This window comes from Hyla sarda, chromosome 10 (genome assembly GCF_029499605.1).
Source record: "Hyla sarda isolate aHylSar1 chromosome 10, aHylSar1.hap1, whole genome shotgun sequence".
In the NCBI taxonomy this organism is placed as follows: Eukaryota; Metazoa; Chordata; class Amphibia; order Anura; family Hylidae; genus Hyla; species Hyla sarda.
The window spans coordinates 71,783,742-71,804,190 of NC_079198.1; the positions used below are offsets into that span (position 1 = coordinate 71,783,742).

The 20,449-nt window shown below is 40.2% G+C and overlaps 1 protein-coding gene across 1 annotated transcript in view; it reads left to right on the forward strand.

Moving 5' to 3' along the window:
* Positions 1-17,084, forward strand: part of LOC130293727 (myelin protein zero-like protein 3) — a 29,250-nt gene extending 12,166 nt beyond the window's left edge. Inside the window, exons 3-6 of the mRNA XM_056542759.1 lie at positions 1,863-2,073; positions 7,214-7,376; positions 10,499-10,598; positions 13,573-17,084. Coding sequence (XP_056398734.1) covers positions 1,863-2,073; positions 7,214-7,376; positions 10,499-10,598; positions 13,573-13,617 — 519 coding nt within the window. The 3' untranslated portion in view covers positions 13,618-17,084. The remainder of the gene's footprint in view (positions 1-1,862; positions 2,074-7,213; positions 7,377-10,498; positions 10,599-13,572) is intronic.
* Positions 17,085-20,449: the final 3,365 nt, after the last annotated feature.

The window sequence follows — 20,449 nt, forward strand, 5'->3', positions numbered from 1 at the left end:
CTCTTTACAGACAGCTCTAGACATGTTATTTGTCAGGTAATAAATGTTCCAGTGACAACTAACAAAATAATCCCCATGTTAACATGCACGTTTGCCTTGTTGAAATATGCAGACATATAGACTGAAGTGGTCATTGGCTTCTAGTATCTTATAAACCCTTTATTTTGAGGGGAAAAACACCAAACCTCTTCTATTTTTATCATTGTCAGGTATATAGAAATTTTTTTTTGTATACTCCTTTTGACCTTCATGTAGTTGTGTTTGGAATCCCCTCGTGGTCAGTTGATAGAAGACAGAAGAAAGACCTAAAAAGGGGCGCTCTCTCGTATGCTGTCATTTGGTGGAAAAGGGGGACCCACCACCTCACCTAATGTGCTGTACTGACCTACTGAGGGCATGCAACAGTGTAAGCCCAACACTGTTAGGAGGTGTGGGTAGAGATCAGTGGATGCGGTGTGCAGCTCTATCTCCCCTATCCTTGTCCCTTAGGGTACGGAATAATAGAGGAAGAATGGGTAGATAAAGGTGGGGACTTTAGAAAAATTTTGGACAACGCGTTTCAGCACTCACATGTGCCTTCATCAGGTCAACAAAAGAATAAAATCCCTGCATCCTGGGGTGCCGGCTGTGCTCAAGCACAGCCGGCACCCCAGGATGCATGGATTTTATTCTTTTGTTGACCTGATGAAGGCACATGTGAGTGCTGAAATGCGTTGCCCAAAAATATTTCAATAAATTGTCCTGTGCAACTGTGCCATTTTGAGTCTGTCTTTTGACAGCAGGAGCGCTCTACAAAAGTCCCCACCTTAAATCTACCCATCCTTCTCGTGGTCAGTTGTACATTTGGTATATGTGTTTGTAATGTCTCTGGGACATATGAAAATATCCATAGGCCTCCATCCTCATGGTATATGAGAAAGGGCTTTGTTTTTTGCAGTATAGTGTAGTTAACTCTATTTTATGTAGAAGGGTCCATTTTATTATGCAATGAAGGCTATGTGTTCCGCTGTATAGGCATACAGAACAGTGGCATAAGTGGAAGCCTGCAGTCACATGTCTAATTTTGCCAATATATTCCAATGACTGAAGATTCTAGAGTCTCACATATTTATTACTATTATGTGTTCTTGGGAGCTGGCCCAGATTTTGGACAGATACCAGAGACTGCCGTATTGCTATCATTATCTGTAGGCTGTTATTAGTTGGTCGTTGCAGGCTATGGTTAAGCAGGTTGTACAGTATGTTGTATTTTTCCTTCACAATCTGCTATTGACGTTCATTTGCCATGTAACTGACTATTACTTACAATACTACATTTCTTGCACAGCACATGGTGTACTGTTACAACATCTGGGTATGGTTGTTGTTGCCTGACGGGCTTGTCTGAGTATTTCAGAAACTTTTGATCCACTGCAGTTTTTATGCACAACCGTCTCTAGTGTTTACTGTTGATCGTGTGGATGTGCAGCAGACAAATCTGCCACAAATGCGTGGTGCCATCGTGTCTATATGGACCAAAATCTTTGTAGAAAGTATGCCTTGAAGAATATAGGCAAAAGGGAGTCCAACACAATACTAGCAAGGTGTACCTAATAAAGTGGAGGTCGTCGGTGAGCTTAGTTTCTCATTTGTATAATGCCTCTTTTTCCCAAATTTGTGGGCTTATACATACTGAAGTATGTGTATGAGCATGTTACATGTTTAATTCTTTATATTAGGCAGCCAAACTGAATAATCACATTGCTTCTAGAGCTTCCCTTTTAACTGTACTTGTCTTTTGTGTACTTTATGAATTAAGATTAATAGTAAACACCCACATTTCTTTAAAGCTCTATACTTTTTTTTATTTATTTTTTACCCAGATAATGCACTACCAGTCAAAACCATACCCCACGTTAGGGGGACCCTTCAAGGATCGTGTAAAGTGGGAAGGAAACATTGGACATGGAGATGCTTCTATTTTATTGGAGGATCTGAAACTTACTGATAATGGCACATTCACTTGTTTGGTTAAAAATCCACCAGATGTCCATGGGAAAGTGCCACAGACGAAACTAACAGTAACACTGCAAAGTAAGAGAGAAGTATGCTACTGACAAGATCATGTAAAGGGGCAATGAATCAGTTTAATTACAATGTAGTTAGTGCAAAAAATTAGTTATACAGTGCTTGAGATTGCAAACCTCCTGACCTAGCCTATAGGAACAAAGTGAAAGTAGATCCCGGCACACAGGTATCTTGATGCAAATCTTGGTAATTTTTATTTAAGCATTAATTCATGCTAGTGAACACAGCACGCGTTCCGGCTGTAAAGCCTTTTTCAACTGCATAAAGGTAGCTCTCCCAATTACACAGTATTTATGTATTACAATTAATTAAAACAATCAAGGTTCCCCAGCAACCCACTATCAACAAAAAAACAAAGTAACATTTTCACATTTTAAAGTAACAGAACATAACATAATATAATATGGATGGACTTCCTACAATAGACAATATAGCCATATATATTTTTCTCATGAATCCTTCTCAGGTAGCTCTCTAAAAAGAAGAGAAAGAACATATAAATATAAAATTAAAGGCAAGGTAATCACTTATAATAACTGAGCAATGTCATAATCCCGGTTTAAACCCCGGGGTTCCAGGGTCCCTAACCTATGGATCCAGAAAGCCTCCTTTCTGAGTAAAAGTTTTTTTTTATATCCCCTCCCCTTCTAGGGGGGGGGGATCACCTCATCAATGATCTGATATTTCAGCTGTGCCACTGTATGTCCCTTCTGCTTAAAGTGGTATGGTATGGGTAATAGTGTGTTAGCACATCTGATATGTGACTTATGTCTATTTATGCGGTCTCCCACACGCTGGGTGGTCTCCCCAACGTATAGGAGACCGCACGGACACTTCACAATGTAAATTACATTTTTCGAATGACAGGTGTAATGTCACTTGATTGGATAGCTGATACCTGAATGTGGATGCTGTACTTTGTCACCTCTGATAACATTATTACATTGAGAACAGGATAGGCAAGGAAAACTACCACATCTCTTAGACGTTAGAAAAGTTGGTCTGGAAAGCTTTCTAGTGCCCACATCAGCCCTCACCAGAATGTCACATACATTTTGACAGCGTTTGTTTCAGATCAGTGGCGGACCGCGAAATTCTTCTATATGTGGGTAGGATTTTGACAAGATGGACCAGTGGTCCCTAATGATAGCATCAATCTTATAGCTCAACGGGTGAAATGTTCTCACGAATGGGATACGTTTAGATTTTTCATCCACTCTGGTCTCTCTAGGTCTCTGCTGTTGTTGTAAAAAATGACTAGAGTACCCCCGATCCTGTAATTTATGGTGGAGCTCCTTAATCCGATCGGTCCGCCTCACTGGATCTGCAACGATCCGTCTAATACATTCTCTCTGCGAAAATAAAATAGATTTCTTAACAGCTGGTGGATGAGCACTAGAAAAATGCAGCAAACTATTATGGTCGGTGGCCTTGCTATATAGGTCTGTACTCAGGGTGCCATCGGTACCTTTCAACACCATAGTGTCTAGAAAGGGAATCTGTTTTAAATCACAATTCATGGTGAACTGTAGTTCACTCCTAATGCTATTCAAGTGGGCAAAAAAATCTTGTAAGGATGAACGTGGACCTCCCCATATGCAAATGACATCGTCTATGAAACTGTGCCAACAAATGGCATATCTTTTAAACAGGTCATAAGAATAGACATATTCTTCCTCAAACAAAGCCATGTAGGCATTAGCATACGGGGGGGGGGCACATTCGCCCCCATCGCCGATCCGCTCCGCTGCAAATAAAAAGTATCCTTAAAGAGAAGGTAGTTCTCCTCTAGCACAATTGTTAACATATCCAAAAAGAAGGACTTCTGTATTTCACTATAAGAACTCTGTTCCAGTAGCCACTGAGTGGCCAGAATACCTTTGGGATGCTCTATAGACGTATAGAGGCTAACCACGTCTATAGTAACAAGCCACGTATCAGGAGACACTACAGGTATGTTGGATAATTTAACAAAAAATCAGAGGTGTCTAACAAAAAGGCAGGCGTGTTTTTAATCAATGGGGTCAATGCTTTTTCCAACATAATGGACAAGGGGGAGAGCACTGAGTCTGTTGATGCAACAATTGGCCACCCAGCAGGATTAGTCAGGCATTTATGAATCTTCGGTAGTGTGTAAAAAAAAAAAAAAAAAAAAACCAGGCACCACCGTATTCATCTTCTGCAAAAAAGTGGCTACCTCAGGGTCTATCACTCCCAACTCCCGGTACTGCATAATTTCACCTTTGTACATCGTGGTGTCCATCACAACCACGGACCCGCCTTTGTCGGCAGGTTTCACCGTAATGGAGCGGTCAAGTGACAGTGACTCCAATGCACGTTTCTCAAGGGTAGACAAGTTATGAAATATATCAAATTTCCCCTCAGTAATCTCCCCCAATAAACATGTCACATAATTTTTTACCATTTTTACAAATGTTTCCACCGGATGATATTTTTGGTGGATTAAACTTGCTTCTAATCCGTAGGTTAAAGTCCTGTAAAGATAAAGTCTCCCGCTCAGTGTTACTATCCGCAGATTGACTAGGCAAATCCTGAGGCATAAGAGTAGCAAAATGCGCCTTAAGGCGTACATTCCGAAACAATCTTTCCATGTCCAGTTCTAGCTGAAATGAGTCTAATTTAGGTACTGGACTAAAAGATAAACCCTGCTGCAAAATCAGAGTCTCTAAAGAAGGTAGACATTTAGAGGAAATGTTGACAACTAGGTTGCGTGATCAATGGTCCGGTTGGTGCGCCTATAATGGCTCCCGGCTCTTCTACATGGCGTCCGCGTCTTCGCTGCTGAAAAGGGGGGCACTGGTTTCTGCGTGATGCCGGTGCCTCGCTCCCGGAGCTGGAGGAGGTATAACCTCCCCGCCGTTGTGAAAAGCCTCCAAGCCGTGCTGAGCCGGAGAACTCCTGCCATCTATAGACTCGATTAGCAAGGTAATCCTCGGTATCCCGCAAAAACTTCTTCCGTTTCCGCTGTTCCAGATGCTTTCTCAAGGATGCAATCTGTATATCCAGGTTTTGCTTTAGAATAGTGAAGTCCTCGGGTTTCAAGGTATCCTGTAGCTGCTGTTCAGTCGCAGCGATTTCTTCTTTAAGCTCAACGGTCGTCCGCTGTAAACATTCGACCGTCAGCACTATAATGTCCATGGAGCATTTATTTAATATACGCTCAAAGGGGGAGATTTATCAAAACCTGTGCAAAGGAAAAGTTGTCCAGTTGCCCATGGCAACCAATTAGATCGCTTCTTTCATTTTGCAGAGGCCTTGTTAAAAATGAAAGAAGCAAGCTGATTGGTTGCTATGGGCAACTGGGCAACTTTACCTCTGGACAGGTTTTGATAAATCTCCCCCAAAGTCTTTACAATAAGCAAAATCCTCTGCAAACAGAGTCGGCCTCAGGTTTACCCGTAAACCACGCGGAATCTGGTTGGTCCGGTGATACTCCGCTAGGGTAACATTATACAGTTCATAAGAGAGTAACCGACGGGAATCCTTTTCCAAGTTGCGTTTTTTCAACTCACTTGCTGGTTTAAACCGGGATTATGACATTGCTCAGTTATTATAAGTGATTACCTTGCCTTTAATTTTATATTTATATGTTCTTTCTCTTCTTCTTTTTAGAGAGCTACCTGAGAAGGATTCATGAGAAAAATATAAATGGCTATATTGTCTATTGTAGGAAGTCCATCCATATTATATTATGTTATGTTCTGTTACTTTAAAATGTTAAAATGTTACTTTGTTTTTTTGTTGATAGTGGGTTGCTGGGGAACCTTGATTGCTTTAATTAATTGTAATGCATAAATACTGTGTAATCGGGAGAGCTACCTTTTATGCAGTTGAAAAAGGCTTTACAGCCGGAACGCGTGCTGCGTTCACTAGCATGAATTAATGCTTAAATAAAAATTATCAAGATTTGCATCAAGATACCTGTGTGCCGGGATCTACTTTCACTTCTACTGATCTTTTTTGATCCAAGGACACCTCCAGTTACCAGTGCCGACCTCTTCTCTACCTTTTATAGGAACAAAGTGTGCTGGGACACAAAATGCCAAGTGCTCTGTTCACATACAATGGGATACATTGCCCATACAGCTCCTTATCCTTCTCTACAGATCTTAAATGGGCACTGTCAGATACAAAAACTTTTTTGATATGTTATAAAGCATGCAAAACCAATCGGCTTTCATTAGAAAATTTTCAGTATTTCATGCTGAAAAAGTCAGTCAAACAAGTGCCCCTGCCTGCTTGGACACATACTATTCCTGCTGTGTCCATGTGTCATCACCTACATGATAGACACACTTCCTTGATTGACAGCTGTGAGCACAGGGCTCACAGCTGGAGGAAAAAATCCTCCCACTGTCAGCTTGTGTCCTGCTACTGTCAATGAGGACAAGCTGGGAGTTGTGATTTTGCTAATGCTAGGGGAGATGTGAGCAGACAACATATTGAGGGAGGGGGCGGAGACCTGTACAATGAGGCCACACCCCCTCCCTTTTAGAGGAATTCAGACTAGTGAACTAAATTTAAAAGTGTAATAAATAAAGGTGCTAGACACATAAAAATTTGATGTACATGGTCAGGATTAGGTACTGAGTGATATATTTAAAAAGAAAAAAAATTTTTTTGGGATCTGACGGGTACGCTTTAAAGCTCCAGTGATAACTTCTTAATGGACAGTTAGTTGGCTGGAACTCGCTCACACACTTTAAGTCACTAGACAGCGTGGCAAAGCATTCTGTATCCTGCTGTTGTGCCCAGGGACTGGGAGGGACAAGGAGGCACTAGTAAGAGTATAAGTGGTACCTGCTGGTGGCACCTGCATTACTACATTACCCTATTTGGTTGCCACAAGCAGAAACTTGGCCCACCAGCATCTGCAGCGCCCATGATCCCACAACTGGACCAGATGGGCCCCATATTTGCAAGGTCATCAATAAATATATAATCACTCGAACTGCCATTGCTTACATTAAACAAACAGCAATGACAGATGCCATACAGTAATATTGGTAACCCATAGACTTTTATAGTATCTATTAAGCCTAAATGTTAAAATATAGCCAAACCTATTACATACTGAATATTTTCTTTCCCTTTTATAATGAGTATTCTCTACCATTCTCTTTAGGTGTATTCTTTAAGTTCAACACTGTGATTTTGCTGTCTTCTCTGGTGTTCATCCCTTCTGGTTTGGTCTCTGTTATACTTCTGATAAGGATGAAAAAGGCCATCCAGAGAGACCGGATCAGGAGCCAAAAATTGAAAAAGTCTCCTATTGAAGAATCCCAAGAGTGAGTGAGGCTTTTAATGCCTATATTCTAGCTATAATTTTAATTTTCTATTCTCAAACTAACAATTACCTGATGACTAAGAGGGATGAAAGCAAGATTTTTAAATGATTGTTTCCTTATGTACTGATGCCAGGGGCAGGGATGGGAAAATGAACTCCAATGCATCATACTCATACTAACTTTCTACATTGCATATTTTTATATGGGGTAGTTAGTAATAGTGTTTCTGGTCTACAATGATTTAGATATCTGGTGGTCTGGGGTCATGGAGACTTAACAGTAGGTTTGAATCCCATATAACCATCACCAACCCATTTTACACCCAAAGATGATCGTCCCTATGTTTTCATATTTTGGCTCGAAACTTGTAAATTAGAGAAAATAAACTTTACAAACCTCCTGCACTTTATACAACTCCTGAGCAAGTAGTCCCTAGGGTTTACAGCATTCGGAACTAGTCACCGTACCCCGGGCTGTGATCATGTCTACTGGGCAGGTACAAGACTTGAAGTCTTGAGAGTTGAGATCAGAAGTCTGCTGTGGCCTAGCTGTCAATCACGCCTAAGTAGATATGATTACAGCCATGGGCACGGTGACTGGGACCGAATGCTGCACAGCCCAGGGACTACTTGCTCCCGATGTACATACAGTGTGGGAGATTTATAATGCTTCTTTTCTCCACTTTCCAAGCATCACAGTAACTGAAAACGCACCACTCCCACCTCCACCTGCTCCACCAAGCTTCAACCCAGGCTGGTGGTGTTTACAGGGGGTATAAACTGATCAAGATCAGTAGACATCTGATTATTAGAACACCTGACACAGACCAGATTTTGCGTGATGGTTCAAACTGGTCATTTTCTTTGAGAAAACAACCCCCATAGCAGATCATATTTCAATGCAATTTTCAGTAGTCCTCTCAAAGGATTCATTTTGTTTGATGAGATGGTGAGAATTTTACGTGTTGTGTTACACCACTCCTGCCGATGCTTGGCATTGTACGTAGTAATCTCTGGCTTGTGTGTACCTGCTCAACCACAAAACTAATTTCACAATGCTTTTAATGTGCAATTCCTAGGCTGATGTCGCCTACAGACCAAGATTCCAGTTTGGAATCTTGGAACAAGTAATACAATAGGGGATTTTTACACACCGCACTTGAGCACTTATTGGTGCCTTCGGTTTAGGAGCTAAGTTGGTCTTTCGCCTTGATGATTCCACTTGATGATCTAGCAGACAAGAAATTTCAAGTGGCAAAATTGGCCTATGATGGTGCCATGCTTAAAGTCAACGAGCTACAGTTTGACACGTACAGTTTGACCAGTGTTTGTCTATGGACATTGGTTACATGTGTGTTTTTTTTTTTTTCTTCTTTTTTTTGCATCTATTGTGAAATTGGTGTGGCAAAACACCTGAACTGAATAAGAAGCATAGTGTATCTACTCTATAGTTTCTGCATAGTAGTAATAATGTTTTATAGTACTAGAATATTATGCACATCTTTAACCCCTTAAGGACTCAGCCCATTTGGGCCTTAAGGACTCAGACAATTAAATTTTTTCCTTTTTCGTTTTTTCCTCTTCGCCTTCAAAAAATCATAACTCTTCTGTATTTTGATCCACAGACTAATGCCATCACTCACTTTACCATAAAATGTATGGCGCAGCCAAAAAAATACTATTTGTGTGGGGAAATTAAAAAGAAAACCGCAATTTATCTAATTTTGAAAGGTTTCATTTTCACACCGTACAATTTACGGTAAAAATTACGTTTTCTTTATTCTTTGGGTCAACACGATTAAAATGATACCCATGATTACGTACTTTTCTATTACTGTTGCGCTTAAAAAAAAATAATCGCAAACTGTTTAACCAAATAAGTACGTTTAAAATCCCCCTATTTTGAAGACCTATAACTTTTTTAAATTTTCCGTATAAGCGGCGTTATGAGGGCTAATTTTTTGCGCCGTGATCTGTACTTTTTATTGATACCATATTTGCTTATATAAAACTTAATTCTTTTTATTTTTTTTTATTTTTTTTTAATAAAATGTTATAAAAAAAAAAGCAGCTATTTTGGACTTTTTATTTATTTTTTTTTTTTTACATTCACGCCATTCACCGTACGGTATCATTAACATTTTATTTTAATAGTTGGATATTTACGCATGCGGCCATACCAAATATGTATATAAAATATTTTTTTTACACTTTTTGGGGGTGAAATAGGGAAAATGGGACAATTTACGTTTTTATTGGGGGAGGGGGGTTTTCTAATTTTTTTTCTTACTTTTATTTTTAACTTTTTTTACTTTTATTTTTACACTTTAATAGTCCCCATAGGGGACTATTTATAGCAATCACTTGATTGCTAATACTGTTCAGTGCTATGCATAGGACCTAGCACTGATCAGTATTATTGGTTATCTTCTGCTCTGCTCGATCGCAGACCAGAGCAGAAGACCTGTGGAAGGCAGCGGAGGCAGGTGAGGGGACCTCCGGCTGCCATGCTGGATGATCGGATCGCCGCGGCAGCGATGCGGCCGATCCGATCATCCATTTTAGTGTCCGCAATGCTGCAGATCACGGCATCTGAGGGGTTAATGGCAGACATCCGCACGATCGCTCTGATGCTCGCGGTTATGCATAGGACGTAAATGTACGTCCTGGTGCGTTAAGCACCAGCTCACCAGGACGTACATTTACGTCCTGCATCGTTAAGGGGTTAAAGTCAACGAGCTACTGTTTGACACGTACAGTTCGACCAGTGTTTGTCTATGGACATTGGTTATATGTGTGTTTTTTTTTTCTTCTTTTTTTTGCATCTATTGTGAAATTGGTGTGGCAAAACACCTGAACTGAATAACAAGCATAGTGTATCTACTCTATAATTTCTGCATAGTAATAATAATGTTTTATAGTACCAGAATATTCTTTACAATGACGAGGATAGCAAGTAAAATGGAAAATTCCAAATAAACAAACTGACAAAAAGTGAGAGGTTCCTACCCATAAGCGCTTACAATCTAAGTGTATGCAGTATCATTCCTTGTTTGTCTGCTTTCTTTTCAGATTCTGTCTTATTAATGCTATGAAAATAAACATGATTTGTTTCTCCCCTAGTTGTGTGTATGATGCAAATATGACCACTCCACTTCATCGCAGTTCCTCTACAGAAAAGCCCCCTGGCTGCCTGATGAGACTTTGCCAGCGTTGTGCTGATGTAAGTTAATATGTTTGTTGCTAAAGGGGTACTCCGGTGCAAAACAATTTATTTTAAATCAACTGGTGCAAGAAAGTTATACAGATTTGTAAATGACTTCTATTAAAAAATCTTAATCCTTCCAGTACTTAACAGCTGCTGTATACTACAGAGAGTTCTTTTCTTTTTGAATTTCTTTTCTGTCTGACCACGGTGCTCTCTGCTGAGAAATCTGTCCATTTCAGGAACTGTCCAGAGCAGTATAGGTTTGCTATGGGCGATTTGCTCCTGCTTTGGACAGTTCCTGACGCAGACAGCGGTGTCAGCAGAGAGCACTGTGGTCAGTAACCCTTTAAGGGAGCCTGAAAGCAGCGTCATCCGCACTTACCTTAACATACAGTGTAATAGTGCTTGTGATGATGATATAAACCTCAGAAGTTTACCGTACAAAAAAAAAAATGTGTGCAGCCGTTCTGTCCTAATCCTGTAATTCTATTCGATAAGAAAATATGCAAACAACCTTTCTGAGCAGTAGAGGTGTTCTTTATGCTGTGCTAACAATGCTTCTCCTGATGATAACTCCTCCCCCTTCATCAATATTCATCCCTCTTCCTCAGCACATGTGGGGTGTGGGTGGGAGAAGCATTGCTAGCACCGCATAAAGAACACCTCCATTGCTCAGCCTGATTTGCATATTCCCTTTTTCTAAGGATTACAGCAAAATGACTGCACCCATTTTTATAAGGTCAGTTTCTCTTTAAAGAGCCCTCTATGGGAAATAATAGAAAATAGTAAATACATGTCTGCAAGTTTGTAATATACTGTCTTTCCGTTCCTCGCCAAAAAAAAAAAAAAAATTAAATAAAAAGTTTGAAGTGAAAAGCATTATCTATACCTTGCAGGAAGGGAAGTTGTGTGATGCCTTTTACATATACTTTTCTGTATAGCCATTCAATATGAACCTTGTATTTCATTAACTTCTGAATGCAGAAACAAAATAGTTTTAGTAAACAATAAAAGAATTGCGGAGCACTCACCAGGTCAGTTCATACAGAGGCTTCTTTATTGTCACTTTGACCAAGCGGGATACATGCAGGGGAGGATGAAAAGGACGCGGGGGTATTAAGAGCAGTGATGGACCAATTACGCGCTGGAGCGTTTCGTCAGGCTGGTGCTAGCACCGGCCTGACGAAGCGCTTCGGCGCGTAAACTGTCCGCCGCCTCTCTTAAAGCGCAACTGTCATGAAATTTTAGTGTAATAACCTGCAGACAGCCTTTGTACTGTGTGCAGGTGTTGTGTACAGCAATTATTTTACCTCATATTTGGCGGCTTTCGTGACACTAAAAAGTGCTTTTAATCAAAGCCACTGACGGTCGGATAGGCGTGGTGCGAGGTACGCGATGCCTCGCCGCTGCCACGCCCACCCACAGGCCCACTTTGTATCTCAGTGCTGGGATCGCTGTGTGATTGACACACAGGTCCCAGCGCATGCGCCCTTCAACTAATGTAACGTGCTCGCTGCTGCGTGTCATTTAGCAAGCGCTCTCTCCTCCAGCGAGTGCTCGCTCCTGCGCTCTCTGCACCTAGCTCTGCACAGGCGCACTCAGGAGGACGACGGCGGCGGGAGTGAGCGATTTCTGGATAACACGCAGCGGTGCACACGTTACATTAGTTGAAGGGCGCATGCGCTGGGACCTGTGTGTCAATCACACAGCGATCCCAGCACTGAGATACAAAGTGGGCTTGTGGGTGGGCGTGGCATCGCGTACCTCGCACCACGCCTATCCGACCGTCGGTGGCTTTGATTAAAAGCACTTTTTAGCGTCACAAAAGCCTGCAAATATGAGGTAAAATAATTGCTGTACACAACACCTGCACACAGTACAAAGGCTGTCTGCAGGTTATTACACAAAAATTTCATGACCGTTGCGCTTTAATACCCCCGCGTCCTTTCCATCCTCCCCTGCATGTATCCCGCTTGGTCAAAGTGACAATAAAGAAGCCTCTGTATGAACTGACCCGGTGAGTGCTCCGCAATTCTTTTAGTGTTTGATATCGTCTGTTATTGCTACATTGCGTGTCAGCACTGAAGAGGTTATCAGGATTGGCTTCCAGGGACTGTGTGGAGCAGGTGTCCGCTCACTTCATTTCTATGCAGCAAGAGGGAAGATGCTGAGACCACTTCCTTTCATGTATATAGTTTTAGTAAAATGTTAACTCCTTATAAGCTTACTAGACATAAGAAACTGTATACTTTTTTAGGTATAACAACCTTCTGTATTTATACTTGGCTTTTACGCTGACTTTAGACCCATTTGGTATACTTTCTAGTAATGTGGCCTCTGTGGAAGGGTTCTGTATTAACGTAACTTCTGCCTTTTGTGCCTACGGATCTTCATGGGGCATGTATTGTGACGTGACCAGGACCTGTCACTGTATAGGCCAGTCCTGCATGAGATGTATATATTATTTTATTTGGGTAGCATAATAAAAAAAAGAAAAAGAAGTTAATAAGTTCCTAATTCATATGTGCAACAACTCTAGGTCAAGAACACTTTAAATGGGTTGTGCAGATTAAAAACTAATTTCCTTACACCTTATTAGGGAATGTTTAGTTAATAGATCAGGGGGTCCCCTATTGAGAGTCTTTGTCTCTTGGACAGAGTATACAGAAGCTTCAGAGTTTTTTTTTTTTTTTTTTTTTTTTTTTTTTTGTTGCTCTGAAGGACCTGTCCTGCATTACCCACGCAGTATTGGCAGTATGTAATGCTTAATTTCTCCTGTGGTGGCGCTACAGAGAAACTGAAAACTTAAATTTTTAGGGTGTCCTATCAAGTCGGGATTGTTCAGATAAGCGAGCATTTCTTATCAGCATAATATGGTGTTATTTCCTTACAGTTCCACTTATTTGTTCTCAATTCCCAGACAGATTAATAGCATACATCAATATAAGGTCTCTGCTCTGTAATTACTAATACTTGACTTTATTTCCAGGATTATGATTATGACTATGGGGGAGACTCGAAGAGTCTTGTTTGAACGGACTCCTTTTGGATGAAATATAAAGATGACATTCAAGCTTCAGTAATATGAAGGATATTATGGATTGTAGAGGATTATGGGACTTTATCCTCTTCGGAATTTTAAGTTTTTATTTTAGTACAATTGTACAATATTGATTATTTAAAATGTACAGAATTTTTATGTGTAATGTACACGAAAAAAAAGATTTTCTGAAGTATTTTAATGTTGGTGTGACATGAAGTAAGTATTTTAAAAGTAACACCCCCACATTGTGATATACCAAAAGTATTCTTGGGCCGACTCATTTTACACATTGTTACTTGATGCCCTAATGTTCTAGAAAAAGCATTCAATCAATTGTGATGTAGAAATATAGGCTTAAAAGACACAACATCCAAACAGGCCGTGGTTTTCCTATACTGTCTTTATTGCATTTTATAGACAACAGAACTAAACTGGATATACTGATACCTCTAAAGAAAAACTAGAAAATAGGTGGGGAAAAAATCTTGTACATGTGCAAGAGGACATCTATTTTGTCTCCCATCCCCACTCATGATAATTTATCTATATGACACTTAGCTTAAAGGGAATATGTCACCTACTGATACTGAAACATGTTTTTTTTTTTTTTTTGTGCATTATGGGGGTGGTCATCTTGCCTGAGCTGTTTATAAGAGCATTTATGGATATAGCCACAAAGGTATGCCACAGAATTTTTTTCCCTAGAGTGGGATCATTTTCTAGGCATGCGCTGTACAGAGGTCAATCAACACAGAGGGGGGTAGGCTGAGCTGTGAGTTTCAGCTATTGTGAATGGTGTCTATATATTGGTGTCACATTTCACTGTATTCCTGTCTGTGTTCATAAGGAGGACACTGCTGGAAGATGCTCTTCACAGAACAGGCAGTGTCATATGATTAATAGGCCTAGTGGCCAGACTAAAAATTGCTAAATTTCGGGATTATTTTATAATCTAGATTAGTGGTCTTTAAACTGCGGCCCTCCAGTTATTGGAAGACACTCCCGGCATGGCTTTCCAGGCATGCTGGGAGTTAATGTTTTCCAGCAGCTGAAGGTCTGCAGTTTGGAGACCACTAATCTAGATAACTAAATGGAACATTTTAAATAATCGCCAATTTGAAAAAAAATCACAATAAATGCTTTCAAATAAATATTAACAGAAAAACTTGATTTATACAATAGGTCATTTTCCGATTACTCTTTTCCTTTTAAGCTGGCCATGAACAAGTTAATATTGACTGCAGTAGTTGGTGTAAAGTTATCAATTACAACAAGTTCATACTTGGAAGCAGTAAACGTTGATATCCAGCTGTTTATCGTAAATGTCTTTTCATTTTTGCCACTGCACTATGAATAAAATATAAGCCTTAAATATCTAAATTATTTGTATACTGCCTTATTTTTGGGCCGTCTCATACAACAGGCGGCAGCAAATGCTTTTAAATAGGGTACATTTTTTATATTTTTTGCTGCTGAATTTAATTACTAGTGTATGCAGAACATTAGACTGTCTGTCCAGTGCAACAAAGTTAAAGGGATACTCTAGCACAAAAAAAAAAAACATATCCCATATTCACAGGATAGGAGACAAGTTTCTGTTGCGGGGTTTTTTAGTGGTTAGATCTCCGCAGGCTACAGTACAAGGCCCCGAATATCCCTGCTGCATGGAGTATTCCGCTAAGTGAGTCCTCTATGGGAGTGCTGGAAATACACGAGTGCTGTAGTTGTGTAGCTCCAGCGCCACCATAGACTGTGTATATCTGTAGACAGAGTGCTTACCCCACTCTCCATGTGTGTTCTGGAGATCGCAGTGTCCGACCTCCCGTGTATAAGGGGGGATATGATTTTAAATGTTGGAGTACCTTCTTAGGAAATAAAGAGAAGTATCTTAAGATGGATGGTACCAGGAAAAATTTCAAATGTCTCTGAATTTAACAAGAAACTTGCAGAAAACCTTGGCTAGTGATAAATGTCTTTCTGCTTCTGCTTCTGCTTCTCATATTAATATCTTTAGTAAAACCTCATAGTAGATGCGTTTTTTGATCTCCGAGAAAGCAAATTTAAACACACCTGAAAAATCCCTTTTGCAGCTTATGTTTTGCCACATTACTTGGCTAACAGTTTTAATTTAAAGGGGTACTCCGGTGCTAAGACATCTTATCCCCTATCCAAAGGATAGGGGATAAGATGCCTGATCATGGGGGTCCCGCCGCTGGGGACACCCGTGATCTTGCACGCAGCACCCCGTTATTATCAGTCCCCGGACATGTTCGCTCCGGGTCTGATTACTGGCGATCACAGGGGCCAGAGCACTGTGACGTCACGGCCCCGCCACGCACCCTCCCTGCCATGCCCCCTCCCATAGGCTTGCATTGAGGGGCGGAGCATGACATCACAATGCTCCGGCCCCCGTCATCGCCAGTAATCAAACCCGGAGCGAACATGCTCCGGGGACTGATTATAAGGAGGTGCTGCGTGCAAGATCAGCGGCGGGACCCCCGCGATCAAACATTTTATCCCCTATCCTTTTTTTGGATAGGGGATAAGATGTCTTAGCGCCGGAGTACCCCTTTTAAAGGGTTGCTGTCATTCTAAAAAAAAAAAGTTTGACATGTCAAAAGTTTTCATCGGAGTTTAGACCCCAACTGATTAAGATAGTGGTGGGAGAAGCACCCGGCTGAGAGCTTTACCCCTTGCTGAGTGCTTTACTCCCTGTTGCATAAGATGGACTTCACTGTGGGTCTATAGAGCTTGTCTTATACAACAAGTCAGACAGAGTAGTGGACCAAGGAGTGAAATGCTCAGCCAATCTTACAATTAGAAAGACCGTAACACTTCAAATGGCTATCATGGGCAAGTATTAAAGGGGTTATACAGGGGGGGGGGGAAAGACAGTAGATATACATAATATATATATATATTTTTTATGTGAAACAGCACCATACCTCTCCATAGGTTGTGTATGTTATTACAGCTTGGCTCCATCCACCTTGACAGAACTGAGCTGCAATACCACACACAACCTGAAGACAGTGGTGCTTTTTTGGAAAAAATCAGCCGTTTTCCTAAATCCTGGATAACCACTTCAACGTGCCTGCATATGACCTATAATAAAGTGAATGAGGCTGAGCTGCAATATCAAACACAACCGGTGGACAACAGTGGCATTCTATACAAAATAAAATAAATGTTATGCTCGACAACCCCTTTAATGCGTATAAATGTGTTTTGCTTGTCTCTTTCCTATTGTACATTCAGGTATGAACCTTCATTTACACTGTACAAAAGTGTCATTTTGTTGAAAGTTAATTAAATGTATTTTATTTATCTTGATTATTTAACTTGTTTTGGCTGCTATGGTGTATATAAAATCATGTTCTGCAAATCTGTTTATACTGTATCCCATCATAGATAAATGCTCTCTAAATGAATGTTTTTATAATAAATTGATATCTAGAAATATGCTATTTTGTCATTATTGTGGATTATTGTGGATTGTAGATGATTAAAGTTTGGATCTGCCACAGCATTGACGTCATGTTGTAAACAGCTAATCTAGTAATAACCACTTAAAGGGGTACTCCACTAGACAACTTTTTTTCAATTTTTTTAAAATCACCTGGTGCCAGAAAGTTAAACAGATTTGTAAATTACGTCTATTTAAGAATCTTAATCCTTCCAATACTTATCAGCTGCTGTCTACTACAGAGGAAGTTGTTTTCTTTTTGAATTTCCTTTCTGTCTGACCACAGTCCTCTCTGCTGACAACTCTGTTTTAGGAACTGTCTAGAGTAGGAGTAAATCCCCATACAAACCTATCCTACTCTGGACAGTTCCTGACATGGACAGAGGTGTCAGCAGAGAGCACTATGGTCAGACAAAAAGGAAATTAAAAAAGAAAATAACTTCCTGTGGAGGATACAGCAGCTAAGTACTGGAAGGATTAAAATTTTTAATAGAAGTCATTTAAAAATCTGTTTAACTTTCTGGCACCAGTTGATTTAAAAGAAAATGTTTTCCAGTGGAGTACCCCTTTTAAGGACACCGCCTGTCTTTACCAATTTTTCAAATCTGGCCTGTCTCTCTGTGGTGGTAATACCTCTGACCTGCTTTTACTTAGAGACATGATTCTGAGATTGTTTTTTGGTGACATATTGTTCTTTATATAGGTGGTAAATCTTTGTTGAATCATTTTAGCATTTTTTGTGAAAAACTCTGAAAAATGTGAATTTTTTTAATTAATTTATGGCATTCACTGTATGGTAAAAATTATGATATTTTTATTCTGTGGGTTGGTACGATTGTGGCAATATCCAGTTTATATAGATTTTTTTAATGTTTTTTTTCCTTTTCTCAACAAAATCAGTTTTTCCCCTATTTTGTGTTGTCATGTTCTGACATTACGTTTTTATTTTTTCTGTGAGGGCTTATTTTTTTGCGGGACAAGCTTTACTTTTTATTGGTATCATTTTTGAGATTTCATTGTGATTTAATGCTGCGGAGACCAGCGCGATCCCAGTCTCGGCAGTGGCACCCTGGCTGCGATTGACAGCCAGGTCCTGTCAGCTGTCTCCTGCATTGCATCGCGCTAAGCAGGATATCCCCAGGACGGATGCATACGTCCAGTTGCGCTAACATGTTGGCAACTGGAACGTATGCATACGTCCTAGGGCAGAAGGGGTCAAAGGTACAGAAAGGTAGTGCAGGTGACACTGAGGACAACCATACTTACCTGATCCTGTTTCGTGCTCCGGTTCTCCCGCTATCTTCCTCCGTTGTTTTCCCCCCGGGGCTGACTTGGAGCATGGGCTGAGCTTGCTGAGTTCACTTCCTCATGACGTAGTCAGCGGGATCTCACGAGATTTCTCTCCTGCAACAACTCTGCTTACTATGTCAGAAGGAAGTGATGGGAGTGCACGCTACAGGCATATGTCATTCACGCCCCTGACGCCCATCTGACACTTTTCAGTGTCCCAAGCCCCCTACAAGAAGTTTAATAGATTTTAACCTTATATTGTGGTCGACCCCTGTGATCAGTAGTGCAGTTGCCATTTTGTGACCATATGTCACATACTTTTGTCCCCCTTTGACAGTTTGGCCCTATTAGATGACTCTTGCCTCTGATGTATCATTCTCATGCTGATTCACTGAGCAAGCTGCAGAATGGGAATGAGGGAAGGAGACTTGTAGACTGAAAAGGGGATGTGCGAGGGATCAAGGAACATGTGGTCCTCAGGCAGCAGGGGAAAAGTTTAATCTCTGGATTCTACAAAAGTGGGATTTAGGCACAATGACAACCAGGTAACATAAGCGAACACTGTCCCCCGCATTTTATTTTTTTATATATTTTTTTTAAATATATGTTTTGTGTGCTGCCAGATAACCCCATAAAATGTTGAATGTAATTTTGTTATTCTTGTTTTACCGAATTGCAGATGTCATCTTTTTAAGATTTTATTTATTTATTTTTTTTGCTATCAAGTTATATAAACTTAGGGCTCATTCACACTACAGAATATTCTAGATGGCAATTCCATCTTTAGTGCCAGCCAGAAAAACAAGCTGGTGCTAGGACCACTTGGAAATGCCCTGTATCAACAGTCGGCAATGCATTTCAGAGTGGATTCCGACAAAAAAAGTACGTTCATTATTTCTAGGATCCGGAATTTTACAGATCCCAACTTTTGGTCCTTTATACTACAAGTTTTTACATCTGGCAGTGCCCATTTAAAACCAATGTTTTGTGCTGATTCACTTACTGTATCTTTTATGGTTGTCAGACATCTTGTTTTTCCTAATAAGGAGCATAAAATCCTGTGCATACCACTAAAATAGAACATACATGCTGCTTCAGGAAGCTATTAGTAGCGAGCTGCATACTGTTGTTATTGAATTTAGTATGAAAACAATAGTTAACTCCCTCTAGTGGTGGCAGTAGGAAGCCAGAATTTGAAGCTTTATAATGAAAAGCAAAGTACCGACCTATATCAAGATATAATGGGAAATGAATCCAATTTAGATTATAAAGACAAAATGGTATTCAGCTTTTAAAGTGTAGTTTTACCTTTTTAAGATGAGTGACTTTTTTTTTCATGGTGAACCTGTAGCCCTTGGGATACTTGCAAAATGTGTACTTGCTAGTTATGAAATTCTGAGATCTTACGTATAAGATTAAGCTTGCAGAAACATGTAGAACTGTCAGCTTTTTATAACATAACTAGTATCAGGCCTGATTTTTATACGTAGCCATTTGCTTTAACTATTTCCAGTTGTGTCCCAGATGGAGCAGAATATGCATGGACCTAAGATGAAACCATTTAGTAGTTTACAGTTTTTATGTTGTTATTCCATACAGGTAAATCCTGACTGAAATTCTCTATACTAAAATTCAACAAGCTACACAAGCTGCAAGGAAAGCCAAAACTAAATAAATAAGCGATAATGAAAAATAAATAAGCGTTTCAAATAACCTGAAATAACATAAAAACTTAAACTCGCCTCTCTGATCCTATCGCAATTCAACATAAAATCTCTTGTGGATGCCCTGGTCTCTGTTTACCAATGGCCGATTCTTGACCACTGCAGCCAATCATTGGCCTCAGTGTTGCTTAGCAGTGATATCAATGGTACAACATTTAACCTTTAGGACTTAAAGGGGTTATCTACCATAAGGTCATTGCCTGGCAGGCAGTAATGGACATGCTTAGGAAGGATCTGCACTTGTCTAGGAGATAAATGGCTATGTTGTGAGGTTACCATAAAGCTGTGGCTATATTTTTGTGAAATGGCTATTTCCTGTTGGAGTTCCCTCCCTCCGAATACA